Source organism: Geotrypetes seraphini, chromosome 10 (genome assembly GCF_902459505.1).
Source record: "Geotrypetes seraphini chromosome 10, aGeoSer1.1, whole genome shotgun sequence".
Classification (NCBI taxonomy): domain Eukaryota; kingdom Metazoa; phylum Chordata; class Amphibia; order Gymnophiona; family Dermophiidae; genus Geotrypetes; species Geotrypetes seraphini.
Window position 1 is genome coordinate 65,668,506 of NC_047093.1, and position 20,357 is coordinate 65,688,862.

A 20,357-nucleotide genomic window follows, 5' to 3' on the forward strand; every position below is an offset into this window, starting at 1 on the left:
GTTCCCAAGATAAAATACGCCTACATACACCATCAGGACACTCCTTCCAACTCCAGACAACCTGGAAACAATCCTATTCCCCATTTCTTACCAAACCTCTGGAACAGCCTGCCTCCTCATATCGAAGTCCTTAAAGTAACTTTAGAAAAGTTGCAAAAACCTACCTTTTTGCCTAGTCACTCCCTCAACGCTTGACCAGCATTAGTAAGTAATCCTATATGAAGATATATTGCAACACACTGTATGTAAACCCTATATTGTAACACTGTGAATGTAAACTATAATCCATTCTGAGCTCTTTGGGGAAGATGGGATTATATATATATATAAAAAATAAATAAAATGAAAATGAAAGCACACATTTATAGTAGTTGCAGAAGAGACACCGATATGTGCTGACATTTGTGTGCTTGACCGGATAAAAGCAGAAGAGCTGCACTTACCTCAAAACCAGTGTGAATGTGGTAGACATGTTCCTCCCCCAGTTTAATACTGCAACTTAATTGTGTATAAAATTAGATGTTTTTTGCATTGCTGTTGTGATAAAACTTCATAATGCACGCGGTCCATTGCACATGTGTGTTAATAAGGAATATGTATAAACTGCACCCTTGTAATAGCCAAGACCTCCCTAATCAAAACTTAAGAACAAGTATTGGCTGTAGCTTATATGCATAAAAATATGATATAAAAAGTGTGTGCATACATTGGAATTCTGCTCAAACAATGCTCCCATGACTGCCTCTGGGTAGATTGCATAACAAGTAGGCTGGGAACAGATATGGATATGCCACAGGATTTCCTTCACCAAAGATCTTATTTTTATATGAGTAGAATACTTGTTTATATGTACTGCATTTTACCGAATATGCCTCCCAGGTTGCAGTCACAGTGGAACCTGGGTCGCGTTTCATAAGCACAGCAGAATAAGTTTAGCAAAACAAGGGAATCATAAGTACCTGCATGTTGTGAGCAATCTCTTCCCTGTCGGACAGAATCTGGGCAAGATTCTTGGTTCCAAGCACATTCCTTAGTGTGGTTTGGGCCAGCAGCCGAGTTGCTGAGTCAGCATTTGTGATATTGGCCACTGCCAGGGTAGCATTTTGGACACGGTAATACACAACTCCATCCACGCTGACCGTCACAGAATCCTTGGTAAGAACCTAGGCATAAGAGCAATATATGTGGTGAACTGGTTACATTCAGTCATTTATCCATAAAGATGTACCTTTATAACATCGCAGTGCGCATAAGGGTTCAAAGCATCACAGTCTTAAGGTCTTCCTGAAAGCAGCTTCTTTTTGCACTTAAAACTAAAATCCAAAACTCAGAGTACAACGGGGAAATTTTGTAAAATCTAACACAGTGCAGTTTTGCTTTGTAATGTGTTCTCCTGCTCTTGCGCAATCTGTAAACAGGTCCTGGGAAGTAGTGACCCAGGAAATTATCAGTGTTAGAACCAAGTCAGATCTTCCTATTAAATCAAGGTCATAGTAAGCTAGGGGAGTAGTTCTCCTGAGAAAAATGGTACAAAAGCATTACTTGTTAATAACATGCACCCAACAGAGCACCATCAATTTCAGCTGTGCTGAAGGGCTGTTCTACGAGCGCCTGCCTGAGCTGTTTACAATTATCCCAGACATATTTGAGAACAAAGAAGAAAAAAAGACTTGCTTGCCAAGTCCCATCTTGCTGTGCAGCTGGCTCCTTTCGAAGGGAAGATCTCATACTATAGGCCATCGACCACAAAACAGCCAACAAGTTCTAGACTAGCAGACTATGCTAGCAGAAATGTTACATTAATTAGATTATTGGCATCGTCAATATCTTCCCTTGTTAAAAAAGACTATAAATCTCCAGGACTCAGCCCTGATGGGAATGGCACAGAATCCCCAGGAGAGCAAATTGCTCAAGATGAATTGTGTCAGGTCTAGAAAATCAATGGTAATTGCATGTTATAATGTGTATTTGCTTTCTGAAAGTCATATGGTATTAGAAGCCTCAGACTCTGAACACCCAAGATACATTTACAGAGTGCTCTATTTAGAAGAGCTTCTACTGGGTGGGGAGACGTTTTCACTACCATTTTTAATCCCATGTAATGCTAGGCATTCCTGAGTGTGTGTACTTAAGCGTAAACTGCCTTGGGAATGAAGGTGGCAATGCCGGAAGGCAAAGAAGGGCTGTGCTTACCTCTTGCGGAGGTATATCAAATGAAATGGTTCTCATGTCCACTTTGATAAAGTTGTCCGTGCAGGGCAGGATGAAAAACAGACCTATAATATAAAGCATTTGACAATAATCAAGCCACCTCACCCTGAACTCTGCAGGAGCATTAATTATATGGCTGTGTGCTAGTACATTCCTTTACTCTACATTGTTATGCACAAAAGACCTCCAGAGGTAGGATTACAGCGAAGCATCAAGTTTCAAATTTGAAGTTCTATTTAAAATTTGATTGAATGTATTAAATATATTATGCAATTTTGGCTACAGAAAGAATCTCCAAGTTTCTGTCATTGGAGGAACCAATTGCATCGTTTATTTTTATTTGAGAGTTGGGAGGTTTGACGTTCGCCTAGAAAAACTCATCTTTTTATGGAGGTTTGGGATTCTTATATTCAGAATCTTTCACCAAGAATAAGAAGTTTGGTTATCAATGATTTACTATGAAAATTAGGTTTAATAATTACATTCCAGTTATTTATTTTAATTCTTTATTTTTGTCAACTTTAATCTGGGGTGAGGGATTTCATTTAAGGGGAAAGGTAGGGGGGTAGGGGATGGAATTAAGGGAGTGTAGATAAGATTGGATTAGTTCATATGGAAATTTAATTTGAAAGAATGATATAAATTTGTATGAAATATTATTATTACGATTCTTATTGTATTGAATGTATTTTTGTATTATCCTATTGTATTGATTATTTGATTCTTTCAATAAAAATTGTTACAAATATAAAATTTGATTGATTACCTATCCTGGATTCTAGGCGATATCCAATAATAAAAAAGGGGGGGGGGGAGTACAAAAATTAAAACAAAAGACATACAAACAAATATGTAGACATATACAAACAATTAAACGAGAGGGAAAAGGGAAGAACTATAATAAAGTCAAGGAAAGAAAACATTAATGGGAAGGACAATAGGAGCGGAGGGGAATGTTTCATTGCCGCTGTGTACCTTAGGCAGAAAAAGGAAGAGAAAAATGAAAGAAAGAAAAGGGAAAATCAGTGTTCAAAAGCATCTTTAAAAAGAGAAAACATTTTGATGCCCCTTTAAAATTTTTTTTTCCTTCTCTAATGTGTAATGGTAAAGAATTCCAGATTGTGGAGGCGGTTACTGAGAATATTGTTGTACGGTGTGTACTAATAATTTTTAATGAAGGTACGAAGAATAAATGTTGAGTTGTAGAAATTAGAGCTCTGGGCGGACCATGTGGAATGAGTAGTTTGTTGATAAAGGCTGATTCCTTGGTTTTATGTGTTTTGAAAATTAACATGGCATGGTACGGGATGGGAAGCCAATGGGCTTTCTTTAACAGCGGAGTGACGTGATCATATTTCTTAGAATTAGTGATGACTTTGACAGCTGTATTTTGAATTAGCTGGAGACATCCGATTTCTTGCTGTAGTATCCCTTTGTGTAGGGAGTTACAGTAATCGATTTTTGATATTACGAGTGAGTGAATCAGTATGTTTAGTGATGGGGGTTCCAGAATACTTGCTAAAGACCTGATCATTCTTTTTTTTTTTTTCAAATTCTTTATTCGTTTTTTCATCTTACATCAAGTGTACAATATTACATCAATTAAATCATACACATCACTTGAAATTCTTATCAATTTTCATCTTTTTTTTTTTTTCAAATCTTTATTCATTTTAACATATACAGGAAGTGTACATTAAAATATGAACACAACATATTACATTATCACTTGATAATTCCATAACAATATATACCTAAAAGATTTATATCCCACCCCCATCTCATATCTATAATTTTCATCTTAAATATATAATAAACAGCTTCCTGGTGGAAATGATGCCTGAAAAGAATGACTCAACAGATACTGTACCTTGCAAGACCAGCTCATGTATTACAAAGCAAAGCAATCAACTGCATAATAATTTAAAAAGAAAAAAAAAAGAGGGCGGGGGGATTAATAGCCATGGCCTTCCTATGTTAATACCTTTCTCTGGTAATCCCACCTTGTGGTTGTTACTGCTTTTCTGGAATTTTATGATACAATTCTCATGAATAATCTGAAAATGAATTTGTCTACTAATGTCTTCCTGTTTAAATCTTGTCGAAATTTGACCTGCTAATGTCTGTTTGTGCTGTCCTGGAATTTTGTGATACAGTGTGGGGAGGATGAAGTTCAAGAACTTGTTAAAAATATGTCTGACTATTTTGCCTTCCTGTGTTACACTTGTTGTTATTTGTTTTTCATTGATCGTATGGAGCTCAAGATAATATGTATGTAATTTGTAAACCGCATAGCAAATTTGTAGTATATAAATAAAAGAACAATTGTAATGGATTTCTTTACCACAAACCAGCGACTGAAGCCAAGGGATACAATCCTTGATTGTTGCTATTGTCCAGGTTTCCCTGTGTCTGGGTAAGTACAACCAACGTTTCAGCCATCATGCTGTGGCTTTCTTCAGGGTAACAGCAGGGTCAGAGTCATAACCTGAAGAAAGCCGCAGCATGATGGCTGAAACATCGGTTCTACTTATCCAGACGCGACAAGACCTGACAGAAGCAACAATCATGATAATCAGCCCCAGAAGCCTAAGAGAACAGATACAACTCTTCATTCTATTTCCAGACTCCAATAGTCTCTACCATGCATTTCAGGATAATTCAGTATGCAAATACCAGGTTGGCTGTGGTGGTTGTAAAGGCAGTTGTCATTCAGAGAACACTAAGCATGTGGCCCTGCTTAATATCATCCTCCTGATTTACTAATTGTTCTTCACAGAGCCACTGACTAATGAAAAATTAGACTTTCCTCTGAAGCTGTAGCTCTGGGCTGGTACACTATTACCGTATTTTCACGCAAATAACGCGCACCCGTATAAAACGCGCACACGGGTATAGCGCGCAGAAATCACGCTGATATGTACAAAAACTTTGGTATACCGCGCTCACGGGTATACCGCGCATGCTGCCCGACGCTCCTTTCGCCCGCCCTGACTTTCCGTGCGCTGTCCCGACTCTCCGTTCACCCCCCCTGACTTCCGTGCACTGTCCCCCCTTGAAGGTCTGTCCCCATCCTGAAAGCCTGATGCCCCCCCCCCCCCGACGTCCGATACATCCCTCCCCCCGAAGGACCGCCGATTCCCCAACAATATCGGGCCAGGAGGGAGCCCAAATCCTCCTGGCCACGGCGAGCCCCTAACCCCACCCCGCACTACATTACGGGCAGGAGGGATCCCAGGCCCTCCTGCCCTCGACGCAAACCCCCCTCCCCCCAACGACCGCCCCCCCAGCCGACCCGCGACCACCCTGGCGACCCCCACGACCCCCCCACCCCCCTTCCCCGTACCTTTGGTAGTTGGCCGGACAGACGGGAGCCAAACCCGCCTGTCCGGCAGGCAGCCAACGAAGGAATGAGGCCGGATTGGCCCATCCATCCTAAAGCTCCGCCTACTGGTGGGGCCTAAGGCGCGTGGGCCAATCAGAATAGGCCCTGGAGCCTTAGGTCCCACCTGGGGGCGCGGCCTGAGGCACATGGTCGGGTTGGGCTCATGTGCCTCAGGCCGCGCCCCCAGGTGGGACCTAAGGCTCCAGGGCCTATTCTGATTGGCCCACGCGCCTTAGGCCCCACCAGTAGGCGGAGCTTTAGGATGGATGGGCCAATCCGGCCTCATTCCTTCGTTGGCTGCCTGCCGGACAGGTGGGTTTGGCTCCCGTCTGTCCGGCCAACTACCAAAGGTACGGGGAAGGGGGGTGGGGGGGTCGTGGGGGTCGCCAGGGGGATCGCGGGTCGGCTGGGGGGCGGTCGGAGGTTCTTGGGGGGGGACGGTCGTTGGGGGGGAGGGGGGTTTGTGTCGAGGGCAGGAGGGCCTGGGATCCCTCCTGCCCGTAATGTAGTGCGGGGTGGGGTTAGGGGGTCGCCGTGGCCAGGAGGGTTTGGGCTCCCTTCTGGCCTGATATTGTCGGGAAGTCGGCGGTCCTTCGGGGTGGGGGTGCGAGTGGTCCTGCCGGGGGGGGGGGGGATGTATCGGACGTCGGGGAGTCGGCCGGGCAAGAGGGCTTGGGCTCCCTCTTGCTCCGATCGTGGATGCGGGTGCGGGTGGGAGCGCGTGCGAGCGGTCGTTCGGGGTGGGGGTGCGAGTGGTCCTGCCGGGGGGGGGGGATGTATCGGACGTCGGGGAGTCGGCCGGGCAAGAGGGCTTGGGCTCCCTCTTGCTCCGATCGCGGGTGCGGGTGGGAGCGCGTGCGAGCGGTCGTTCGGGGTGGGGGTGCGAGTGGTCCTGCCGGGGGGGGGGGGGATGTATCGGACGTCGGGGAGTCGGCCGGGCAAGAGGGCTTGGGCTCCCTCTTGCTCCGATCGTGGAGCGGGTGCGGGTGGGAGCGCGTGCGAGTGGTCGTTCGGGGTGGGGGTGCGAGTGGTCCTGCTGGGGGGGTGAATCGGGCGTCGGGCGGGGTGGGAACTATGTTTTAAAACTTTTGTATACCGCGCTCACGCATATAACGCGCGAGGGGTATGCGCGGTAGGTAAAAACGCGTATAACGCGCACGTTATATGCGTGAAAATACGGTAACTTTTAATGGTCCGATTACTTGCTCTCAGTAGGTACAGGCATCACATTGACATATCTTTTAACCCTGTGATGGTGCAGTTAGCAGAGAGGCGAGCCACAGACTGAAGAAGAAACACTTATTCAGTTTAAAATGCATTTGCACTGATGATTCTTTACTAAGTAGGTCTGGTGCTATGCTTCCTGCTTGGTAAAAAAAAGGAAATTGGTTGGTTTGGGCAATTTTCAGTCAAACGACAGCTGAAACTAGCATTTAATGGCTTAAAAGAAGTCCAGCTGGTAAACATTAATTCTCATTAATCTAAAAATCTCAGTTGTGTTGAAAAACTGTTATTTATCTTGCAAACTGCAGGCCACACACAGGTTAGTACAAGTTCAAACCCGTGCTGTTACGTTCCAAATTTCTGCCACTACCTTTCTGTTTACCAGTAGATAAACACTTTTGAATTTCCATGACAAGTAAATCAAAACCACTTTCAATGGTGCTCAAGACAGAATTAAAAACATAATACCAGGATGAGCTAACCTAGATAAACCACATGGGAAAATGAAATCATGCATTAACCTGCGCAATTTCAAGTCCTCTGATCATTTCATTTATGGTTCTGTGTTTTGGACTATCACCATGAGGAAATGTGACCGACTACGCAGGTTGAGACTGAATTAATAACATATACCCTCATTTTGATGTGTAGCAAGCACAGTTTGGGAATTTACCACGATTACGATACTATCAAAATGACATCTTTTAATGCCTTGTGCCTTCATTTGTTTTTATAGTTGCAAATCACATTTATAAACCACCATATAGATAAATTTCAAAAAATATGGAGACCATTAACTGAATATTGTAAAGAATGATTAATTTTCCCATGTATAGAATTTGATTAGAAGAAAAAGGGATTATATCTCTAAATATTATATAATATATTAATACTTGATTTATAATATGAAATATGGAAAGAATAGCATTTAAAAATTTTATTCATGTATTACTGAATAGAAGGGAGGGGGAGGGGATGGGATATTATTATATTAACTAAGAATTATATAAATTTAGTTTTCTGAAATATTAGTATGAATTTATATTGTTGATGTAACATATGAAAATGAATAAAGATTTCTCATTCAGTATTGATAGGGAGGGAGGGAGGGAGGGGAGATTATTATATTCAATAATAATTATATTAATTTAAATTTCTTACATAATATTATAACTTTATAAAATATTGATTTTCTAAAGAAATTTTAAATTTGATATTAATCTGTAAGTTAATCAAGTGTGATTATTCAAGTTTATAATGAATTTATTTAAAACACTTGTTGTAACATAAGAAAATGAATAAAGATTTATAAAACAAAAAAACATTTATAAACCACCTTTCAGTGATTACCATTTTAAATTTGAGAGAAAAAAGAAAAGAGGGTTGCTGTGTTAATCTGTTCAGAAAGGTGAAAATAATGATCATACAGTTAAAGGTGAGACCTCATTGGACAAACTTAAGAAATCAGTGACTAATTTAATCACACCCCTTTGCTTATTGACAGACTTTTGATCCCATATGACTCATCACGATCACTTCGGTCCTCACATCTTCTAACAGTCCCTTCTGTTTGACAATTATTTTACGATACAACATGCAAGACTTATCTATTTAGTAGTTACACCCACATTATGGAATGCCCTTCCTTTAGCCCTGAGACAGGAAACTAAACTAAAACTTAGCTTTATATACCGGGTCACCAACCAAAAGGAAGCTCGACACAATAATTAATAAAAATATACCAAAAGTTGCAAAGGGAATTAATTTTTAAAATATTTTACAAATAGGAAAGTTTCTAGAGATTTGCGGAAGACTTGGAAAGGACTAGGACATCGCAAGGTTAAAGGAAGTTCATTCCAAAGTTGAGAAAATTTAAAAACCAAAGAAAGACTAAAATTCTTGATTCCTTTGATTTCTTTCCTAGAAGGGAGGGAAAGCTTAAATTGTTGAATACCTCTCGCATAGGAAAATCTGTAAACGTTCCATGATAGAGGAACAAAAGGAGCAAAAATACCATAAAAATTTTTTTTAAAAAAAATTCTTTATTCATTTTAAATACATCATCAAGTGTAACAAATTATATCAATATATCACAATATGTATCACTTGAAAATCTTACATAAATAATCATAAAATATAAAAATTATCCCCCCTCCCACCCAATCTTCTTCAAGTACAACCAATAACCTAATTCAAATAAAAACAAACTTATTAAAAACAATCAAATTTTCTCCCCCCCCCAATAAAAATATATATATCTACCAACAGGAAAATGATGTTCACTCATAAAAAAATCTTAAAATTAATACATACATGTTTAAATAGAATTCTAAGATGAACCGGGAGCCAGTGAAGGCTCAAAAACAAAAGAGTCATGTGGTCAAACTTGCTCTTTCCATAGATTAACTTTGCAGTGGTATTCTGAATCAATTGCAACCTTTGAAGGCAGATCTTTGGGATGCCAAGACAGATAGCATTATAGTAATCTAGCCGAGATAGTATAATTGATCGGACCAAAATAGAAAAATAACTTCAAATCCAGCCTCAAAACCTCTCTCTTTAAAGATGCCTACAAAATTTATACCTAGGACTAAATGTATATGAGACTCAGACAAAGACCACATATCAGACATTCCTCTTTCTTTTTATTTTCTGTAATATATCCCTTTTGTAACATGTCTTGTTAGTAGTATCTTGTAGTCTGTATTTTTATTTATTTTATTATTCATTTATTTAGCCCGTCCTCCCAAAAGGAGCCCAGAACGGGTTACAAGAGTACATTCATAGTATAAGCAGGACAAACTTTGGTGGGAAAAACAAACTTGGTGTACATAGAGGTATAAATTTCAGTTTCTATAGCAGTGGTTCCCAACCCTGTCCTGGAGGACCACTAGGCCAATCGGGTTTTCAGGCTAGCCCTAATGAATATGCATGAGAGAGATTTGCATATAATGGAAGTGAGAGGCATGCAAATCTGCTCCATGCATATTCATTAGGGCTAGCCTGAAAACCCGATTGGCCTGGTGGTCCTCCAGGACAGGGTTGGGAACCATTGTTCTATAGTATAGTCATACCATACAGATTTGGAAATATAGACTTAGTGGACATAGGGTGTTTCAAATTGCAGCATTTTCTGAAAATCCATAGCCTATGGTGGTTTAAATTACATCATTTTCCATAGCCTAACATAAGGTAAAATAGCTTTGTAGGTTTGTGCATCATTGAAGTATGGTGGGTTTTTGGTCCAGTAGCCCGACGTAAGGGTCAGTCAGGGATGCAGATGTAAGCTAAGGAGCTGGGTTTGCAAAGAGGAAGGTTTTCACGGCCTTCCTGAAGTTCCATAGACTGTTTAAAGATCTGACAGATGAGGGGATAATATGCCATAATCTGGGTATGAAATGGGAATAAGAGCGTTTCCGGGCTGTTTCAGATGTAAGTGAGCGTCTGGGTGGAATGGCTAGCCGTTTTTCTGCTTGGGATCTCAGTGATCGGTTAGGGACATAAATTTGTAGTTTTGATGTAAACTAGAGAATGACACAGTGGCGGTTACCCGCGGCTAGCCGTATTTAGCTGCGGGTAACCCGCCAAAACAGTGACCAAAAAAAATGGTCACCGCAAATTCGGGAACAAGGCAATTCACCGCCCCGTGGGGCGGTGAATGGTAGCACGGGGCGGTGAACCATCTGGAACGCGCGGTGAACGAGCGGCAGCCCACTCTCTCCCCCCGGCCGGCCGACCATGCATCTCCCTCCCTCCCTTCTTTTCCCTTACCTTTTCTTGTTAAAATGCGCGTTTTCTATAAGGCTAGGAGCTGTATTACAGCCGGAGCCTTGAAGTCAAGTCGCGTTGCACAATGGAAAAAGTCTCCTCTGACGCATCTTCCTGTTTCCGGTCGCATCGGAGGAGACTTTTCTAGCCGGCAACCCGACGCGACTTCAAGGCTCCGGCTGTAATACAGCTCCTAGCCTTATAGAAAACGTGCGTTTTAACAAGAAAAGGTAAGGGAAAAGAAGGGAGGGAGGGAAGTGCACGGCTGGACCGCGTGAAGGGTGCTGAAGGTGGGGGGATGGAGAGGAGAAGACGCTGAAGGCGGAGATGGGGCCGGGGCGGTGAAAGAGACAACGGGGCGGTGAAGGGGACGGCAGAGACGGGGACGGGGCGGTGAAAGGGACAGCGGGGACGGGGCGGTGCAGAGGATGGTGGTCCGGGGACGGGGCGGTGACGGGGACATAATTTTTCCTCGTGTCATTCTCTAATGTAAACCACTTTGGTAATTAAAGTGGTATTCTCAAGCCTAAATAAACTTGAAACTTCATCGTGTCAGTGCAAAAATAGCACAGTCACACCAGGTTTAAACAGTACAGGCTCATGTAAGTCATTTGCTGTCTGCCTGTTGTCATTACAGCTCAGCAGCGTGAAGCTAACATTAAGTAAACTCCAACAGAAGTCACTCAGCAGAAGAAAACAAAAAAAGACAAAACCTTGCAAGACATGTCACTACATATCACAAGACCCTATGTCTACCCATGGGGGAAAGACAGTCAAAATAAAAGGGCTCATTGTCCATGACTAGTGTACACAGAGCTCATTGCAAAAAGTATCAAGAGGGCTGCTACATGGTTAAATTAAGGACACATTTCAATCTTCATATATTCCGTAATATATTGGAGCAAAAAACTTCTCAAAAGCCCTTATAATTAAATGCCTACTTAAATGAAAACAGGAATACACAAGAAACCACTTTTAACTCTTTAATAGGCAGATGGTAAAAACAGCTTCTTTATATAACTTTATATTGAACGAGAGCAACAGTGCCAAGTAACAGGCATTTGAAGATGCAGATCTCCCATAAGAGCCATAGTAGACACATGTTGCTTCTGAGCAACAATGCCAAATAAAGGGTTAAACTATCACAAGGATTCAGACAAAAACACCATTAACAGATGTGGAGGGGCATTTTTGATATGACATCTAAGTCCGATTTTGTAGAGTGGTCACACAAACATCCCAGCAGAGCAGTGGGGCGGTGCAGAGGGCACTGCTGGGGACTTCACTTGAAAAGGTCCCAGGTACATCTTACCACAACCCCCTTAAATTGTATGGAGAGCCCTTCAAGAGTAGCAAAAAAAAAAAAAAAAAAAGTACTGTATCCAACTGCACACCAACATAATAAGCCTGCAGGTGTCACCTTTTGTGGTTTTTGGAGGGCTCACACTTTCCACCACCAGGTAACCAGTTAGAGTGGGATATGGGCATGGGTCCCCTTCTCTACAGTCCACTGTACCGGCCACTAGGCGACTTGCTGCTTTAAAAGGCATGCTCATAACATTTGGTATCTGTGTCATGATATGTTCTTGCAACTTGCATGATCTATTGCTGTATAACGTTGTATTATCATTAATAAAAATTGCTTTAACATAAAAAGAATGCTCATTATATCTGCTGCTGTTCCAGAGCCTGTTGTGCACCGCCACGGTCATGCCTTAAGCTCTCCAATGGCCATCTGGTCATTTAGGACATCTTTTTTGTAACAGCCATGTTTGAAACAAGTCTAGACAAAAACATCTTGATTTTTTGCCCTAGACATTTTGATTTTTTTTGTTATGGTACAAAAACGTCTCACTTTTGGACACTCATGTCCCACCCAAAACACGCCCCTAACATGGCCCCTTGAAATTTAGACGAGCTGCAGAGAGAGAGAGAGAGAAAAAAAAAAGGCTCCTCAAATCCAAAATTTCAAGAAATGCAACTCATATTTTTGTGAGAAAAACATCCTTCTGCTACAAAGGCCTAGATTCACTAAACTCACTGATCTGGGCGATCCGTGGCCGTGTCTTGCTGGGCGACCGATTCACTACAAGTCCTCATGCAAATTAATGTGATCGGATCAGACGCACGCCCCACGGATCGCTGCAGAGCGATCGCGACGCACGCACAGACCATCCTGGTTGACTCTAGATGTGATCCGCGCATGGTCTTTGAGGTCAAAACAAAGGGGGAGGGGTAGCTGCAGTACTTGCTGGCCAAAAGGAATCAAGGAATCATTACAAATCATTGGAATCATTTCAAATTGTGCAGCCAGAATGGAACAGAACACGCTTTGCAGCCAGATATGGAACAGAACACGCCTTTAACCCGTGGATTAAAACCACGGGCTCACACTGAACTGCGCTTTTATGGGGAGTAATGGACAGTTTTGTTTTGAGGGATATTTTAAGGGTTATTTACTGGGATTTCAGGGCGGCAGAGAGCAGGAGAATCAGCAAGGGCAATAAGCGACTGGTCCTTAGCAGATCAGCAACCTCAAATCTGTGTTTCTTCTTCTGCTTAGTGAATCACTGCCTTCCTACTTATGCAGGCAATTTCCCCTCATTTGCATGTGCGGATCGGATCAGGTGGGAGATTTGATCGGGCACAGGTTAGTGAATCAGCTCGGTGAAAAATCGTGTCGGGAAACGCAATCAGTGAGCTTAGTGAATCTAGGCCTATGCTTTTAAAAAATGGTTTTCTCTTTTCAAAATGAACCCAGAAGGATCTTTGAACTGAAAGTGTCATAGTCTTATTACCTCCGTCGCCCACTTCCTCTTTGCTGTAATGACATATGCAGACAGCCTAAGACTTAGACCAGTTGGTACAATTTAAACTCAGTGTAAGTGCATTGTTTCTTCGCTTAACTCTAGGGGCTAGATTCACTAAACCCACCGATCATGTCCCGACCTGATTCACTAACCTTCCTCCCGATCCCATTTCGATCCGCGCATGCAAATGAGGGGAAGGGCATCCAAAAGTAGGAAGGCAGCGATTCAAAAAAAAAAATAAAAAATTTAAGGAACACCGACTGGGCTGGCCGATCACAAAAGAAGCGACTGCTGAGGATCAGTCGCTCACGTCATTGACGACTGTCCTCGCTCTGAAATCCCAGCCCATCAAACCATCAAAAAAGCCCCCTGCTCTCTGCCGCTTTGCTCTTTGCTGCCCTGCATTTCTGCCGCTCTGTTCTCTGCCTCGAAAGGTGGCGAACAGGGTTACAGCGCCACACTTCCAGCCCTTCAAGAGCCCTGCTCTTGCCGCCACGACTCTCCTGCTCTCTGCCACCCTTCCCCACAGTGCGAGACTGTGGTTTTAACCCGCGGGTTTAAAGCGTGGCTGCACTGTGGGGAAGAGCGGCAGAGAGCAGGAGCATCGGGGCAGCAAGGACTTCCATTTCAGTCTTCTTTAAAAGCCTGACGTCGCATTGGGCACAAGCTTCAAACTTCTCCTCCACAGCCCCGCTCCATCCTCTGCAACTTGTGGAGTCAGCAGCCCTCGCACACTGGCGGGAGGGAGGAGACCCGCTGCTGTTCCTCTCTCTTCTCCTTCGCCTGGAAGCGCGGGCAACACCGGATTGGAACGCCGCTGCGGCCCCTTTGTGGAGCATCCGCTCAACTCCGGCTCAGGTTCCCAGCATGGAAGTTTGCTGTTGGGGGATCAGCCTGCGCATAGTACATTGGGCTGGTTAACAGTTCACTCTTTTTGTGCAATCTGTAAAACGTATCAGGGAAGTAAAAAAGTTAAAAAAAAAAAGTTCCAGCGGAGAGCATGCGCAGACCATCTACAGGCAAAGAAGATGGTTTGCGCATGCGTCAGGATCGCTCTTCAGCGATCCATGTCATCGGTGGGGGACGTTCCTCCAATCGCCCCCATTTAAATATGGATCTGTAGTGAATTGGTCAGCCTGCCACGGATCGCACACGGATTGGACACAATCGGGCAGGTTAGTGAACCTAGAAAGCTTGGCACAGAAATCTTATCCTCTTTCCATCACATAAACTAATCCAATAAAACAGTCTCACCTACAACTTGTTTACTGACCCTCATTTCCAATTGCAATTAAAACTCATTATTCCATGTCTTTTCTACAGAATCCCATTTTATTGGGACCTTATCACCCTACATAATCACTACGAAATTGAAAATTTCTGCATAAATGTTTACTTAAAAACTTACCTGGTCCTTTTGCACCTCCGGGCAGGATGCGACCCAGTCTGAAGATGATGGCTCGTTCATACTCCTTCACTATCTACAAGGAAATGCTGATCAGTTCATGTGACACCAGGAGTCACGCCTCTACTTATCTTTACAATAAAGGTGGAATACTTACTAACATCTCTCCAGGACTGAAATAAAAGGTAAAATTAAATTTATTTTAACCCCAAATCAGTCTCTATGAAGAAAAAACACATTAGCTTTGCCTGGTTTGCCTTCTACCACAAGTCAGAACCTACCCAAACTCTTTTCATGGATATTTATAATGGTGGGTTGGAGAGAAAAGGGAACCAGAAGTGCTTATGGGATTTTATTTGTCTGGGTTCTCTTCCTCTCCCACCCCCCTCCCTAAGATATCCAAGCTGTAGTCTTTAAAATAGGTAAGGAAGCTACAGACACGGCTCTGTGTCATAGGTGACAGCCCAGGGATCAGCATGAATGCTGTGCTGCTATGCACTGTTTTGTGCAGAATCTGCAGTCAGAGGAGGATTCTCAAAACTAATTGTGCCCTGATTCCAGCTGGTTTAGTGTGTGCCAGAATTTTACTGGTTGATTTTATTTTCAATTCTTTTTAGTTTATGATATATTTTTTAATCTCACTTATTGTTTTACCACTTATTTTGTTTTATTTTATCATTCAAATTTCCCCAGAATTCTATTGCTTCAACGGTTCTCCCTCTGCATCTATTCTTATCTCCCCTCTTTTTTCTACCTTTCAAAGTCCTTTAGATCATTGTAGTCTTATTAGAATGTTTATTTTCTTATTTTTCTCATCTATTCTATTCTCTATTTTATTTCTTCATTACTCTAGTAATTGTCATTTTTCCAGGTACTTTAGTTAGATTGTGAGCCTTCGGGACAGTAAGGGAATTTCTAAGTACCTATTTTACTTATAATTTTAATGCACCCTATTGTCTATTTTTCTGTAAACCGCTTAGAATCCTAACGAAGTTTAGCGGTATATAAGAAATAAATTACATTACATTATCAGAATGGCCTTTTCCGAGTTTTCTCACGGTCTCTGACTCTGCCATGCAAATGTAGTACAACTAGGTCATTAATATTAAACTAGTAATAAAATAAGTTTATCAATATTTAAAAGGAGCACTCCGGGCGACTCTAACCTCATGCCACATTTGCGGGCAAAATTTTCCAACTGGGTCCAAGCTGTCGTAGCCTTACATTTTGGTCAGTGCCCGAGTGCTAATTGGCTCAAGCACTGACAGGAAAGTAAAGCTTGACAGCTTAGATCCTCCCCCACCACACCCTGAAAAAACCCCCAACAACAACAAAAAAAACCCTGAATTGAAGGATGGCAGGAGGGATGCCCACTTCTTCCTGCCCTCAGGGTCATCATAAACCCCGGCAGTATGGATGCCCACTCCCTCCCACTGCTGGTGATCCCTGACAACCTCCTAACATCCCTGGCAGGAGGGATGTTCACTGCCTCCCTCCACCGGTGATACCATACAGGAAGGATGCCCACTTCCTTCCACTGCTGGTGATCCCCGACACCCCTGACAACCCCCCCCACAAACACCACCGGTAGGAAAGATGCCCACTCCTTCCCACCACCGGGGTCCCTTCCCCCCCCCATCTTTCCGATGAAAGCCAGCTAGAAGGATGCCTACTCCCTCTGGCTAGCAGACCCGCTTCATCAAAATAACATAACTTTCCCTTTCTGGTGCATTCTGGTTTGCACCGGGAAGGGACCTAAAGCTCTGACTGGCCCTGACACCCAAAGGCCTCTCCCATAGGAGGAGGGGTGACGGCAGGAGGGTAAACTTCTTTCTGCTGCTCTCCCTGTTGGTTAATCAACTGAGCCGGCAGAACTTGGGGAGACCTGTGGCTCAGTTGATCGAGGCAGGGAAAGCAGCTTTGACAGAAGGGAGGAGCTGTGTTTAGCAATTGCTTTTCTGAGAAAAGTGTCAGGCACAGTTCCTCCCGCTCTGTACCAGCGATTCTCCGCACAACTAGCGTGCATATAATTTGCATGCTATTATGCTGAGAATGGTCCGTAAAATAAAAAAGTCGCTTCCACTACACTGACTTGCTGGATTTTACCAGTGAGTTTTGAGAATCTTCCTCTCAGTTCCCATGTTAGTTCGAGGTCTTCTGCTCCCTGGTCTTGCGTAGGGGTAGAATCTGAAGTGTTTGAGAGTCATTGAGATAAGGGGAAGAGAGTGTGGACAGGAGTACAGTTTCACTCTACAATGCTGACACCTAGGGAATTTAGAGCACAAGATTGCAGGTTTCTTGGCGAGTTGAGAAGAATGTATGTGAATGAAGGCATTGTATCCCCACCCTCATTCTGACTGAGCAGAAAGCTCAAAGGAGGAGAAACTGTCCTCCCTTCTCCCATGACATTACCTTTATGCACATCCAGATCGATACGGGAAATGTAATGAGTGTAAAGAAAAATGATACAATCACCAAAATCCATCCGCATACTCCAATACTGCCATCGTTATTATCGCCTGAAACACACAACAGAGGGGACTTAGTTAGAAGATGTGATCTCACCATCTTGTTACATATTCTGAGGAACAGGAGTGCACACCGAGTAACAAGGTATCAAGGGGAGGAGTACCTAAGACTAACTGGAGATATGCGTTCAATTTATACCATAAAGTTAGGAGGCTAATCTAGAACAAAATATTTTCTTCTTCCTTTTTCACAAATCAGACTCCAAAACTAACACATATGTTTCTGCCACATTAAGACTAATATCACTGAATCTTTTTGCAGTGATATTGAGAGAGAGTCAACCAATCTTTTTCAAAATAGCCACTGTGAATGATCACGGGAGTTATGCGATTATGGTGTGATTTTAAAATATGCAATTTTTATGGCATCCTAGTAATTAGCTGCACCATACTTATGTTTCTATCGTTATGAAGTGCTGTATTTTTATTAACCATCTTTTCGGCAACAAATTATGGATTCTGTGTAGCTCATCTCAAAGGACATTGGAAAAGGTACAGAGAAGGGCAAGAAAAATGAAGGGGATGGAATGACTCATAGGAGGAAAGGCTAGAGGTTGCAGCTTTTCAGCTTGGAGAAGAGAGTGCTGAGGAGAGATTATGGTAAAGGTCTATAAAATTCGGAGTCGAGTGGAACAGATAAACATGAAATGACTGTGTATGCTTTGATGAAGTACAAAGGCTAAAGGGACATATCATGAAGTTACATAGTGATACTTTTAAAACAAAATGGTTTCTCCTATTTGCTCACACAAGGTACAGTTAAGCTCTGGAAATCATTGGCCAGAAGGTGTAGTAAAAAGAGATTATGGTATGTCTTTACCTTGATAAGATCTTTTCCAGTAGATAGATGAGCCATTCTAGACAAGCGAGTTATCTCCCCATGGCTGCAAGCCATCTGCAGAAGGAATCTATACCGGATTTTTTCTGTGTCCCTTCTACTTCACTGTGAGTTCTACTGCCAACTGCAGTTAGTACCCAAGCATGCTAGAGCTCCAACCCAGTATGTGAAGTAAGGACAGAGAGGGGAAACCACAACAATTTAACTGTTCTGTGTTAACATAAAAAACACTTTAACATATAAAGAACTTGCAACAACTGACAGAAACAAAAGAAGTCCAGGTAGTATCCCCTGAAGACGCTAAAACATATTAAAGTATATAGAATCTTTCAGGGCCCAAAGGGCAGACTGGTATCCAAGATACAACTTGGGGAAGCATATACAACATGAAAACAGTATGCAGTCGCAGGAAGGACAGGGAGGGAGTCTAGAATGACTCACCTATTTAGTGGAAAAGATTATCAAGGTAAGGACAATCTTTTTCCAGTGCAATAGGCAAGTCATTCTAGACAAGCGGGATATACCAAAACAGTCCCATAAATTTAGGGCACGCTGATTGCACCAGCCCTCAAATCTAGAACCCAAAAGGCAGAGTCCTGTTTTGCTGCCACATCCACTCTGTAAAACTTGGCAAAAATATGCAGATTTGCAGAGCGGCTACCTGGTCCAATTTCCTCTAGGGAGACTGCCCTAGCTTCAGCCCAAGGCCACGATCCTGATAGAAAGTGCCTTGACAGAAACAGGTGACAGGGTCCCATAGACAATGTAGGATGACTAAATGGCCTTACAGATCCATGTGAATAATGTGGCTTTGGAAGCAGGCATGCCTCACTTAAACAAATGAGTCAGCCCAAACAGATGGTCATAGAGCCAAACTTGTGATGACCTCCAGATAACGAAGAAGCACTCATTTCATGTCCAACCTGAGCAAAATTAGGTCCTGTTCCACAGAACTTGTAGGCAAACGCACTTCCTGACTCATAGGAAATGCAGACACCCTCTTCGGAAGAAAAGAAGGAACAGAGCACAGTGAGACTCCAGTCTCCACAATTCTGAGAAAAGGCTCATGACAAGAAAGAGCCAGGAGTGCCGCAATGCGCCATGCTGATGACACAGTTACCAGAAAACTGCCTGAAGCATCAAGGCCAAGAGGGACGCTTCTTCCAAAGGCTCAAAAAGAGCCTTGGTGAGGCCTCCAAGAACCACGTTGAGGTCCCATAAAGGGAAAAGTGGATTAATAGGTGGCTGAATTCAAAAAGCACTCTTCTGAAATCTTGTGATGTCTGGAATAAGAGCCCAGCGACTTAGACTTGAAACAAAGCCTCGGTGACACCACTGTCAAGGCCCACACTACCGAAACCAGAGCCAAGAATCACTTCACACACCCTTGTGTGTATTGAAAAGTCCTCCATATCATAGCGTAGGCAGAGACTGTAGTTGCCTTCTTAGACTAGAGAAGGGTGGCAAAAACCATGGCTGAATATCTTTTGCGCTCTAACACTGCAATGCAATAGTCATGCCGTAAGAGCAATGCGATCTGGACCTGCAATGCATACTAAACCCTAAGAAAGCAGGTTTAGATGCACCTGCAACCTGAACCCATAGCCTGAGCAAAGACACAGCCAATCTGTGGTCCACAACCTGCAAGGCCAATCTAGAGCCAACAGAATGACTCTTCCTTTGAGATGCAATTCATTGAATGACTTGGCCTATCATGAGTCAGGGAAGAAAGACAAACAACAGAAGGTCTTGTGGCCACGGTAGAACTAGAGCATATAGACCTTCGCTTCCGAGCTCAAACCTTCAACTGAAAAAACAGTCTGCCTTCTTGTTTCTTGCCATCGCCATTAAGGTAGAAGTGGGGATGACCCCAGCACTGTACAATGGTCCAAAACACTGTTGGAGACAGAATCCACTTGCCTGGATCCAAGGTCTGTCTGTTGAGAAAGTCTGTTTGAACACTGCCCACTCCCACAACAAGTGCCGCTGAAAGCGCCTGAAGATGACGGTCCACCCAGCAAAAGAGTAGGCAGACTTCCAGAATTAGAGATGTACTCTTGGAGTTTCCCAGGCGAATGCCATATGCCACTGCAGTAGCATTCTTGGAAAAGACACTGACTGCTTGTCCTTCCAGAGCAAGAATCTCAAAGTCCCTCGTTAAGGGCCACAATCCAGTCGGGTTTTCAGG

General features: G+C 43.0%; 1 protein-coding gene across 1 annotated transcript in view; it reads right to left on the reverse strand.

The window, feature by feature from the left end:
- Positions 1-20,357, reverse strand: part of STOM (stomatin) — a 77,792-nt gene that overhangs the window by 15,671 nt on the left and 41,764 nt on the right. Inside the window, exons 2-5 of the mRNA XM_033960679.1 lie at positions 17,216-17,322; positions 14,807-14,879; positions 2,194-2,276; positions 960-1,163 (exon numbers count right to left, since the gene is read on the reverse strand). Of these exons, the coding sequence (XP_033816570.1) occupies positions 960-1,163; positions 2,194-2,276; positions 14,807-14,879; positions 17,216-17,322 (467 nt within the window). The remainder of the gene's footprint in view (positions 1-959; positions 1,164-2,193; positions 2,277-14,806; positions 14,880-17,215; positions 17,323-20,357) is intronic.